The following is a 12,231-nucleotide window of genomic DNA, read 5'->3' as shown; positions in this document are numbered from 1 at the left end:
CGTTTCATGCGTTTTGCGCACTGCGGCAAGGATAAACGCTTCACTTCCTGCGTCCGTCATATGATGTCGATTCTTGACTGCTAATTGGTCATTACGGTCCACGCTATCAATTGCATATCACACTGTGAACATTTTATGTATTTGAATGATAGTTGTAAAACAAAGCTTATTTCCTATTGCCAGTAGTTGGCGCCATCAGTATTATTACATACAGACAAATAGATCTGTTCAAGTAAGGGCTCTGATGTAGCCTGAGCAATTTTGTGTCAATTGGACAATGTTACAACAACTTCCTTTTCACACTGATCAGTAGGTGGCGCTATTACCCTGAGGAAATATTGACACATAGAGCTGTTCAGGCTTAGTCTCTGATCATATGACAGAAGTTTGGTAGTGATAAGACAATGCACAGGGGAGTTATGACAACATCGTGTCCTTTGGTGAAGGATGAACCTTCGCCGCACCTCAATCTTTGAACGGTTTGAGGAAATGTCTAAATTCTGACAATGATCCAATGACTTGACCGAGCTCTTTTGAGCTGTATATTAAAAAGCAGCCAGGAGCAGTTTATCAAAGTATAAAACATGTTACTTCCTGTAGCCAGCAGGTGGCGCTTTGATTTTAAGTCATGATTTTTGTGCAGATGTCATCAGGACCGGGACTCTTGTCTCACATGTCTAGTTTGGACTCGATTGGACCAAATATGTCTGTGATACAAAAGCTCGTGTTCTGATGGCATTTAATCAAACTTTGATGCCACGCCATGGTCACACCGTGTGATGAAATAAAATATACCGAGTCAGTTTATATCTCCATCTTGTTTAGATGACATTCCCAGAAGTTGAAGTTGTTCTGATGAAAGCCTTTCGACAAGTTCGTCAAAGTAAAAATATGGAATATGGCCAGAATGGCAACTAAAAGCCCATTCTATTGCCTGAATAATAATAATAATCCTCACAATTTCAATAGGGCCTCACCCTGTCTCATTCTGTTTGGTGCTCGGACCCTAATTATAAAATCATAGATGTAAGTTATTTGCCCCAAAATGGCTGTTAATCCATCAGGCCCAGGACATTTGTCTTATTGTAATCATATGACTGCTCTGTTTAGTTCATTCATTGTGAAGTCCTCATCACATTCTTTCCTGAAGTCACTGTAAATTTGAGGGAGACATTCTTTCATTTTACGAATGCAGAAAACGATGAGTTGTAAAGTTTTTGATAGAAATTACTTATTTATTTTTTAAATGACCGTTGGGTGTGAGCAGTCAGCATTTGTCATCAGAGTTTGCACATAATTCCTTTCTTGTCTCCTGTTTTCTAGTCTGCAGAAATACGCTGCATTCTCTCATCTTCTTCAATCCTCTCAGATCTCGACCTGATATTTGCTCCTCGAGCTTTACTTTAATAAATACTGGCAAGTTTGGATCGTGTGAAGGAGAGTTTCATTAAGTTATTCTCTGTTCATTTCTGTCTGGATGTAATTTATTTCTCGAATTATATTTTCTCGTCCCACGGCATTCATACGGTGGCCCTGAAAGCTCAACGAACGGCAACTTAAGAAAACACATGCAAGTTGACAAAACACCAGCAAAGTAAAAAAACATCTTCATCAATTTCACAACACAACACATTACAGCAACGCGCTGCAAAAAGAGAAAAGTGCTGCAAATACCGGAACGAGCTGCAAATAGAGAAACGCGCAGCAAATACCGGAACGCGCAGCAAGAAGCCAAACGCGCAGCAAAAAGCCAAACGCGCAGCAAGAAGAGGCCACAACACAACGGAAGTGTTTCCAGGGGACAGCTAAAAGTGATGGACACTGCTGCCACAAAAACGTCCAATACACCATAGAAATTCGGTTCCACACAGGGTTCGGCCACCCGCGGCTCTTCGGCCCCTCTGCAGTGGCTGTACAGTACAATGTTGTGCATATGTTTCGCAAACGCTGAACTTAACGAATCAGTTTTCATATTATTAACGTGAACGTAACGATGTGACGTGAGTGAACGTCACGTACATTTTTTAAATCATCCCCGTATCAGGCCATCATGAAATACCAGGAGCGGGCGAGTGTGTGTGTGTGTGTGTGTGTGTGTGTGTGTGTGTTTGTGTGTGCGTGTGTCCCGACCCCGCCCACTCACTCGGAGAGACCCATCTGATCACGGAAGATGATCCGATCTAGAGACATGTCGTCTTCTCCTGTTAAACTGAATAAACAGCGCTAACAAGCAAGCCCCTTTTTGTGAGGCAATATATTGTCCATAGTGTGCAGGGGTACGAAACCTTTACTATCAAAATAGCAAGTGGTCGGGGTCGGAGCCCCGGGACCCGGGACCTATATACAGTCTATGCCCGAGACCGGAGCACTCGCTACACACACACACACACACACACCCCCCCCCACACACACACACACACACACACACACACACACACACACACACACACACACACACACACTCGCCCGTTCCTGGTATTTCATGATGGCCTGATACGGTGATGTACGTGACGTTCACTCACGTTCACGTCACATCGTTACGTTCACGTTAATAATATGAAAACTGATTCGTTAAGTTCAGCGTTCGCGAAACATATGCACAACATTGTACTGTACAGCCACTGCAGAGGGGCCGAAGAGCCGCGGGTGGCCGAACCCTGTGTGGAACCGAATTTCTATGGTGTATTGGACGTTTTTTGTGGCAGCAGTGTCCATCACTTTTAGCTGTCCCCTGGAAACACTTCCGTTGTGTTGTGGCCTCTTCTTGCTGCGCGTTTGGCTTTTTGCAGCACGTTCCGGTATTTGCAACGCGTTCCGGTATTTGCTGCGCGTTTCTCTATTTGCAGCTCGTTCCGGTATTTGCAGCGCTTTTCTCTTTTTGCAGCGCGTTGCTGTAATGTGTTGTGTTGTGTTGTGAAATTGATGAAGATGTTTTTTTACTTTGCTGGTGTTTTGTCAACTTGCATGTGTTTTCTTAAGTTGCCGTTCGTTGAGCTTTCAGGGCCACCGTACATTCGGCTGCTCCCCCTCCCCTGCCCGTCAGCGCTGTCGCGGTCTGATGACGCAGCAGCTCGGTTCTCACTATGGCGGCTCTCTGCTAATTGAGGAGAAATGCGGGGTTTTTAGGTGCAACAACACCGCTTCACTGGGGGAAACGGACAAACCATATTTCTTTCAGGATGAGCAACCGGACTTCTTACTTTTACGACCCCGACGTGGGCAACTTTCATTACGGTGGGTTTTGATGCCTCAGTGAGCCGGCCCACCATGGGAACGGTGCTAATGCTAGCCAGCTACATGCTAATATCATCAGGCTGGGGTTTTTATTTTTACATTACACTTTCGCATCTCACGCCCCCGCTGATGCTTTGCGGGGTTCGTCGTGCAGGTTGTGACTGAAGCGCATCCACAGCTCTGTGATTGTAAAATAATATAATAACGTTTAGCGTCCGTCACATTACAGAGTGTCTGCAGGAACTCTTCTTATATGTCAACCCTTGTTTTTGTTGTGTGTATAAATTGCTTCCGGTGCATGGCAGACATACAGTCACCTGCTCCACTCGAACTGACATGTACACAAACTCGGCTCTCTGCACAGTTTACTTTGTTGTAAGAATTATGTTAAACTTGTGCAACTGAAGATCGATCTTAACATTTAATCTGTTATAGGTGCTTTTTGTGTCGGAGTCTTGTCATTTTGTCAGTGTTGACTGAGTCATGATAAAGCACACGTTCCATCAGTGTGGTTCTGAAACTCGGATGACTTGCCGCCTGCCTTTGAGTCATTCTTATACACTACAAATGCACTGTTGAACTAACTTGTACTGAAATGTGGAAACTGTCTCTGCCAGGTGCTGGCCACCCCATGAAGCCACACCGCTTGTCCCTGACTCACAGTCTGGTGTTGCACTATGGACTTTACAAGAAAATGATGGTGAGCAGCACAGGGAGGTGGATCTACATATTCAGACCCTGGCGATGCTTCTCATCCTGAAGTAATAGCTGACTGCTATTATCAAAATGAAAGACTTTACAGTGTCCTGCTGTTCTTGTTTGTGTTTGTTAGGTGTTCAAGCCATACAAAGCATCTCAGCATGACATGTGTCGTTTCCACTCTGAAGACTACATAGACTTTCTGCAGAAGGTCAGCCCCAACAACATGCAGGGCTTCACAAAGAGCCTCAACACATTCAATGTGGGAGATGACTGGTGAGTACTTTCTTATTTAAAAAGCTTCTTCCAGAAATAATAATACCTAAAATTCTGAAATATCTGTGCTATTCATTGCAGTTATTAACATAGCACAGAGAAATCCCATGGTTTCATATTTGTTACCAGTTTCATGATGTCTCATTTCCTCTAATACAAGAGTGAGAGAAGAACCACTTATACTGCTGACACAGGCCCCGCCCCTCCACTCAATAGTAGACAATTGTTTGCTTTAAAACAGCAGAACAAGAAACATTCTAAGCCATTTATATTGTTCCACAGTCTTGGTCATGTGTAGAGGAAGTACAACCAGTGTGTTTTACTTAAGATTTTATTTCCTGGAGACCATTGCAGGTTCTCAATTCCGATCTCATTCATTAAGAGAGGAGTCTTGACTTGTACCAAAAACACTAACTGCCCCTATGGCGTTGCAAAGATGGCTGCCGGGTGGCGGGGCTTTTCTAAAGGGGCTTTTAGGTCATTCAGCATTGTGAATGTCAGAATTCTTCACCTAATAAACAAATGTATTTTTGCTGTTATTAGAGAGCTGACTTAACCATACTAAACATACTCTGTGTCCATTTGTAGTCCTGTGTTTCCAGGTCTTTTTGAGTTCTGCTCAAGATACACTGGAGCCTCTCTACAGGGAGCCACACAGCTCAACCACAAGGTAACTCACAGCTGTTCCTGCAGTGAAAATCATGGGGTTGATGCTTAACAGCTGCTGATTGCTGATGTGTACGTCAGATGATAATGTGAACCCTTCTTTGCTTTACTGAAGCTAGATAACCTCCTCATGACTTACTTTTACCATGGAAACTTCTAAATTCAAAACCATGAGCAGTTTATTATGTAAAAGAAGTGCAAAGCTTATTTATGATAGTCCTAGAACCAGATGGGAAAAGTAATGGCGCACACACAAACACACAAACGGACTCCACAGTGCTGGCTTTCTTGCTCTCACACACATATAAACACACATATAAACACAAACGGTGTGATCAGACAACAGAATCTGTAAACTTGTATGGAGAACCTGAGGAGATGGCTGGGCGACTCTATTTTTACATCTGGAGTAAAAACATATAAAGTAGAGTGATATGTAATCCGGAGGTCCTGGCCTGAAACAGCAGCAGCATGACCGATGGACTTTTCAGGACTTTTGTGACTGATAATCATTTCTGCTCCGTCTTTTTCAGATCTGTGACATTGCCATAAACTGGGCAGGAGGTTTGCATCATGCTAAGAAGTTTGAGGTCAGAACAGAATTTAGTTAATTGGCTGCTGTCTCTGTATATGTTGCTGTGAGTTTCTTTAGTTATTTAAATGAGTTTCCTGTGTTTGCAGGCGTCTGGATTTTGCTACGTCAACGACATCGTCATTAGTATCCTGGAGCTACTCAAGTAAGAAAACACTCCTCTGGATAGACGTCATTATATTGTTCCTCAGTCCCTTTTTACAACTGTCCCATGTTTTGTGTGTGTCGATCACAGATACCACCCAAGGGTTCTGTACATCGACATAGACATTCATCATGGGGACGGCGTCCAGGAAGCCTTTTACCTGACCGACCGTGTCATGACTGTGTCCTTCCACAAATATGGGAACTACTTCTTTCCTGGAACAGGTATGAGCTGTTTTGACAAATCTGGCAATTATTATAGCGTACAAATATTTAGTGTTTGCTTAATTTAGAGTAAACTATAAGTAAGTTGCAAATTATCTCTTGTAACTAAACAAACTTATAAAGACAAGTTTGCGTTAAAACAGATTGTGTGTGTGTGTGTTTCCTGTAGGTGACATGTATGAGGTTGGGGCAGAGAGCGGACGATACTACTGCCTCAATGTTCCTCTTAGAGATGGCATCGATGACCAGAGTGAGTTCACTTCATGTGAAAATCTGATTATTGAGAACTAACACTTACTGTTTGATATACAAAAACCTGCATTATCAGTACCACTGTCAGCTGGTCATAGGAAGAGCTAGAGCCAGAGTGTGTTTGTCTTTGTGTTTTCAGGCTACAGACACTTGTTCCAGCCGGTTATAAAACAGGTGGTGGATTTCTACCAACCCACCTGTATCGTCCTGCAGGTCAGTCTTCATCTTGGTCATCATTGGTCATTTACTCTGTCTGAGAGGAAATAACATAAATTTCAGGTTCAGGACCTGATGCAGCTCTTTGAGAATTTGACTAAAACTTTTGTGAGTTGTACCCACTGAAGGATTTTAAACACATATTGTGTCTGGTTGCAGTGTGGAGCAGATTCTCTGGGATGTGACAGACTGGGCTGCTTCAACCTCAGTATACGAGGACATGGGTGAGACAGGCTTATTTCATTTAAGAGTCATTATCAACCACTGTTTGGTTTGCATCAGTGCAAATCATTTCTCTTTTCCTTATCACACTAACAGCATGTGATTGAAACGGCTTTATTCTACAGCTAGTGTTTTGCTGTGTGTGTTGTCCTTGTAAACATTGTAACATCTGACTAATTGTTTACAGTGTAAATAACTGTCGTGTTAACATTGTTCTAAGAAGATGAGTTTTTTTTAAAGGCCGAGGGATTTTTCTTTTTTTTTTACCTGTGTGTGTATTAATCTGTGTATGCTTTTCTTTGTGTTGTGCAGTGATTGTGTGGAGTTTGTAAAGAGCTTTAAGATTCCACTGTTGGTCCTGGGAGGAGGAGGATACACAGTGAGGAACGTGGCTCGCTGCTGGTGAGTCTGGTGCACAGAACCAATACAACCCTGTGACTACTAAGATCCTGTGAAATTGGTGTCAGAGCGCTGTTTGATTCCACATATCTATGTGTCCCATAAAAACATAAAGCTATGGAGGCAGTTGTGGATATTAGCTGACATAAACAAGCAGTTCCAAAGGGAAAGACAATTCCTGTGGATTTAACGGATGAAACAAAATGAGTTGACGCTCCACATTAGTCGTGTTCTTCCCTTTACATGGAATTGTTTTGAAGCATTTGTTGCACATCCTGGTGTCGGAATCCTTTTGAGTGAAATACAACCACCCTTTGAACCGTGTAGCTTTTGCTACTCGTGTTTGAAGTAGCTACTAGCTGACGGTAGGCTAACCTGCTGCCAAAGCCTTGTAGAGTGCGTTTTCAGAGAGTCAAGGGTTATGTTAACAAGGCACGTGCTGGGATGTTTATGTTCCCTGTAAGCAGAGCAACCATTTCAATACATGGTTGCTCAAAATGAGGCATTGAAATCTGCGTTGTGATTCCGTACAGTAGGTATCAGCCGTGTAGAAGCTGGTACCTGATCGGCATCATATTTCAGTACCTAGCCCTAATCCTGATAGGAGGATGAGTTATCTGAGTCGTACAAGAAGAGAACAGACATTAACAAGAGATTTAAATGTAAAAATACCATGAATTGTTTTTGACATATGTAGCAAACAACAAGAGAGAAACTAGCAATTAACACTGGCTCATAACAGTGTAAGTTGGAAAATGTAGTTTTAGATTTAATGGGGATTTAACAGGCCATAATTTCATTTTAGGTCATTGGTTGTTGCTTTGTTACTGACATAATTTCTGTGATGTTTTGTTGCAGGACCTTTGAGACATCTCTGCTGGTTGATGAACCCATCAGCGATGAGCTGCCTTATAGCGGTGAGTTGTACTTTACTTGATGTAAACTCAATATCAAGCTCTCTGTTGTTATTACGTATGCTGCACATCAATGAGTTATTGTGATGTCTGTTCCACTATTAGAATAATGTTGTTTTAATGCACCCATGGAGTAGATTCGTATTGAGCATTTTTTAACTTTAACGCCATCTGTAGGAAGTTCAGTGAAGCTACTGGTTTTAAATATAGTTGAAGGTTAGCAGTGATTTGATCTGTTAATCTGTTCTCTTTGGTGAATCTTTTCCATCTTTCCCCTGTTTCTGCCTCCTCTAGAGTATTTCGAATACTTTGCTCCGGACTTCACGCTGCATCCTGATGTTAGCACCAGGATAGAAAACCAGAACTCCAGACAGGTAAAACATCAAAACACACCCAGAGGCTGAGAACACTGAAAATGCTCGTAAGTCTTTACCCGGGTGTTTCATGGTCAAGGTCGCTTGTTGTGTCTGAGGATATGACAATGATACATCAGCTCATCTGCTTCCCAGTCATATTAAGTGTGTATGTTGTTGCAGTACTTGGAGCAGATCCGTCAGACAGTGTTTGAGAACTTGAAGATGTTGAACCACGCACCGAGTGTCCAGATTCACGACGTTCCCTCTGACATGCTGAGCTACGAACGCACTGATGAGCCCGACCCTGATGAGAGGGGGGCTGAGGATAACTACACCAGGTCAGTGGGCCTGCACGGGGCTTCACATAAGGGCAGCATGCTTATTGAAGTGTTCTGCCGTTGTCCTGTATCTAACTGTCTTTCAATAATGTCACTTCCTCAGGCCAGAGGCGCCCAATGAGTTCTACGATGGCGACCACGACAACGACAAAGAGAGTGACGTAGAGATTTGATCTGAGGATGAAGAGGGGTGAAGCTTTTCCTTGCAGCCTCGAGTTTGCATCCTCTGCAGACTGCAAACATGACATCCTAAAAGAACTTTCAGGAAGGACGGCACCCTCAAGTTCTCTGTTTGCTATCACTAGTTTCTTTAATCCATCTTTCCACATTGACATCATGACTGTTCTATTATAAATCAACAGGACAAATATCATCTGGACTCTGTTTTCATACAGGGGTTTTCTCACTTCTCTTTGGGTTTTGAGTTGACACGTCAAATCATGTAACAGGAACTGTCTAGGTTTTTAGAACGATGGATGTTGAAACACATGTACATAAAGTTTATCAGTTGTGTTATGTCTATTCCTGTAAAACAATATTATTTGTTATTCGTATTTGTTAGTACGAAGGATACGATGCTTCTTCGTACTACCAAATTGTAGATGTAGATTATTATAAAACCTCTTTGGTATTTTTCCTTTTGAAAGAGGAAATTGTCAACTGTAATACGTTTTTATGAATTTCTCACACGAGGATTTGTCATCAGATCAAGAGCATCTGAAATACGTGTACAGTAACACAATGGGATGTCCACAGGATGATACTCAGTGAGAAGACACAAAGAAGAAGCCACACCGGGTGTCAAGACGCACAATCATGTGTGACGTGTATGCGATGAGTCACCAGCCAGCACAGATGTTTGAAAGCAAGTGTAATTTGACTTCAACTCTGGTCTGTTTTACAGTTTTCTTTGAAATCCTAATATGACTCATGTGCCTTACACCTCAAATGATCCAGAGCAGGGCATTCTCACCATTTTGGAGTTTTACATGTGAGCTGTAAGTGTACTGTATTAGAGGACACTGGTGACCAGGCAGGTCGTTTGGTGGTGAAGCTGTACAGAAGTAGGTGTTTTCAGATGTCCTTCACTGTGCAGCTTCATCAGAAGTACATTTGTGTCAATTGAACGCTGTATGAAGCCACAGTGGAAATGATTTGTACCGTCCACCGTCTCCTCTTTTAGCCAAAAACTGTTTTAATGTGATTTTTGATATTGTTGTCAACAACCTTAGTTTTTAATAAAAAACAATTTGAACTGTTCATGTGTAGTTCATATTTTTGATTTCGAACCCAGCCACCAGGGACAGCACACATCTTAAAGGACCCATATTGTGTAAAACACATGTTTGGGCTTTTACTATCCGTAATCAGCTGAAAGAGGTCAGTAGGGGACCCTGTATGAGTCACATGGGTTCGCACTCGTCTCTCAGACCCACCCAGCTGGTACCAGTCATCTCAGGGGAACCAATACACACATACACACTGATTTTTACTCACTTGTCTCTCATACCGCGTCCATTACAATGATGCAAATAGGCGATGACGTCATTTAGCGACTTTAAGCACAGCCAATAGCTACTCTCCTTACTGAGGATTTGGCAACCCTGAGCCAGACTCCATTTAGTTGCTCTGAGTGTGGTAAAAGATTTAGACAAAAGGACACGCTAACTTTACATATGACAATTCATACAGGAGAGAAACCATTTAGTTGCTCTGAGTGTGGCAAAAGATTTAGAGTAAAGGGAGAGCTAACTGTTCATATGACAATACATAAAGAAGAGAGACCATTTAGTTGCTCTGAGTGTGGTAAAAGTTTTAGAATAAAGGACATGCTGAAAATACACTTGACAATTCATAAAGACGAGAGACCATTCAGTTGCTCTGAGTGTGGTGAAAGATTTAATCAAAAATCCGGGCTAAATTCACGTATAAAAGTTCATACAGGAGAGAAACCATTTAGTTGCTCTGAGTGTGGTAAAGGATTTAGCCATTAGTGCTAACGAGTCATATGAGGATTCATACAGGACAGAAACCATTGGTTGCTCTGAGTGTGGTAAATGATTTAGCCGAAGGTCCAATTTAACTATTATTTGAGGATTCATAGAGGAGAGCAGTGATTCAGTAGCATTGTTTGCGACAAAAGATTTATTAGGATTGATCAGCAGCTATTCATACTATACATATTCATAGTTCACTGATGTAAATAGAGAATAAAGAGTCCCTATATAACCGGTTTTTATCAGTTCAACAGTTTTTGGAATGCAGAATTGCACACACAGGCCCCGCCCCCATTCACTCACACACACAAGAGAGAGGTGAACTCGTTGATGTGACTTAGGCGGTAAATGTCGCCTGGAAGCAACACAAGTGTGAATACAGGGTTTCGGACTAATGTTAAATTGTTAGCGATGCTGTTTCAGGATCAGAACAGAAGCAGCAGTTGGCTTGTATCGTGTCAGAGTCTGAGTGTCTTCCTCCACACTCACTGACCTGGGCTCACTTTACATTTTCTCTATCAACACCAACACTCATCCGAAGTTATTAGAACCTGAACAGAACTGAACTTTACTTTGTGTTTGTTTGATTCACACAGTTTAAGAGAGACACACACACTAACATAATACAATAGAAACCTTATAGTTCATCTAAATCATAACCACTCACTTTACTGAGCTGGTTAAATATATTCAGTGTTGTGCATGAACGAACGCAAAAGAACGCGTTCACTTTTGTGAGAACGATGAACTGAACGCAACTCAATGACAAATAATGAATTTGAACGGTGAACACGTTTATATTGTAGCGTCCTCGCGTATAGACGACAGGAAACTTCTCTCTTTATGTGTAACTTTATTAAAGTCCAGCAAACACGACACACTTGTTGTTCGTAACTCCGACACTCCTATCATCCACCACTGTATTCTTCACTCCCTTTCCTCATTCAACCTTGATACGCCAACTCATGAGCCTGCAATCCCACAAAACCCTACAGCCATTGGCCTAGAACTGTCATGTGCCCCACCCCTACCTGTTCACTGACCCGTAGGACATTTCATTACTTTCTCCTCAGGAGAGACGCTGTCTAAATCGAATGCTTGCGCCATGTCGTTCCTCGGTGCCCGTAAAATGTCCGCGATGTAGCCTAACCTACAGTGTTGTGCATGAACGAACGCTAAAGAGCGCGTTCATTGAACACGTTCACTTTTGTGAGAACGATGAACTGAACGCATCTCAATGACAAATAATGAATTTGAACCGTGAACACGTTCATATTTCAGCGTCCTCGCTTATAGACGACAGGAAACTTCTCTCTTTATGTGTAACTTTATTAAAGTCCAGCGAACACGACAAACTTCTTGTTGTAACTCTCTTGTTCGTAACTCCGACACTCCTGTCATCCACTACTGTGTTCTTCACTCCCCTTCCTCATTCACCCTTGACATGCCAACTCATCAGCCAATGAGAGCCTGTCATGCCAGGTAACTCTCCAGCCATTGGTCTAGAACTGTCACTTGCCCCACCCCGACTGGTTCACTGACCCTCTGGAAATCCCAATACTTATTGACATGGTGTAGTTAGCTGAACATAAGTCATAACAAACACATAGCAGTCAAACAGAACATAAACCTAACTACCAGTCCGTTACAATATTATCTGAGGTCTAGCTAAAGCGTTACGGAATGTTTTCCTTCTCCTGA

The 12,231-nt window shown here is 42.3% G+C and overlaps 1 protein-coding gene across 1 annotated transcript; it reads left to right on the top strand.

Moving 5' to 3' along the window:
- The first annotated feature begins 3,052 nt into the window (after positions 1 to 3,052).
- Positions 3,053 to 9,793, top strand: hdac3 (histone deacetylase 3). The gene is made up of 15 exons (XM_053428063.1): positions 3,053 to 3,234; positions 3,852 to 3,934; positions 4,067 to 4,209; positions 4,798 to 4,879; positions 5,409 to 5,465; positions 5,557 to 5,612; positions 5,703 to 5,836; positions 6,006 to 6,086; positions 6,228 to 6,301; positions 6,464 to 6,528; positions 6,839 to 6,928; positions 7,784 to 7,842; positions 8,134 to 8,213; positions 8,376 to 8,533; positions 8,637 to 9,793. The coding sequence occupies exons 1-15, from the start codon at positions 3,180 to 3,182 to the stop codon at positions 8,704 to 8,706; spliced, it is 1,287 nt and encodes a 428-aa protein (XP_053284038.1). The 5' UTR covers positions 3,053 to 3,179; the 3' UTR covers positions 8,707 to 9,793.
- The last annotated feature ends 2,438 nt before the right edge of the window (positions 9,794 to 12,231 follow it).

The sequence above is a fragment of the Pleuronectes platessa genome, chromosome 8 (assembly GCF_947347685.1).
Source record: "Pleuronectes platessa chromosome 8, fPlePla1.1, whole genome shotgun sequence".
NCBI lineage: Eukaryota > Metazoa > Chordata > Actinopteri > Pleuronectiformes > Pleuronectidae > Pleuronectes > Pleuronectes platessa.
Note: the sequence above shows the minus strand (reverse complement) of the source record. Positions and strands in the feature narration are given on the sequence as shown.

Excerpts from the sequence above, each read along its gene's own strand:
- hdac3 (XM_053428063.1), top strand. The coding sequence starts at position 3,180 with ATGAGCAACCGGACTTCTTACTTTTACGACCCCGACGTGGGCAACTTT. Across the intron at positions 3,235-3,851 it reads CGTGGGCAACTTTCATTACG|GTGCTGGCCACCCCATGAAG; the intron begins GTGGGTTTTGAT and ends TGTCTCTGCCAG. Across the intron at positions 4,880-5,408 it reads CCACACAGCTCAACCACAAG|ATCTGTGACATTGCCATAAA; the intron begins GTAACTCACAGC and ends CGTCTTTTTCAG.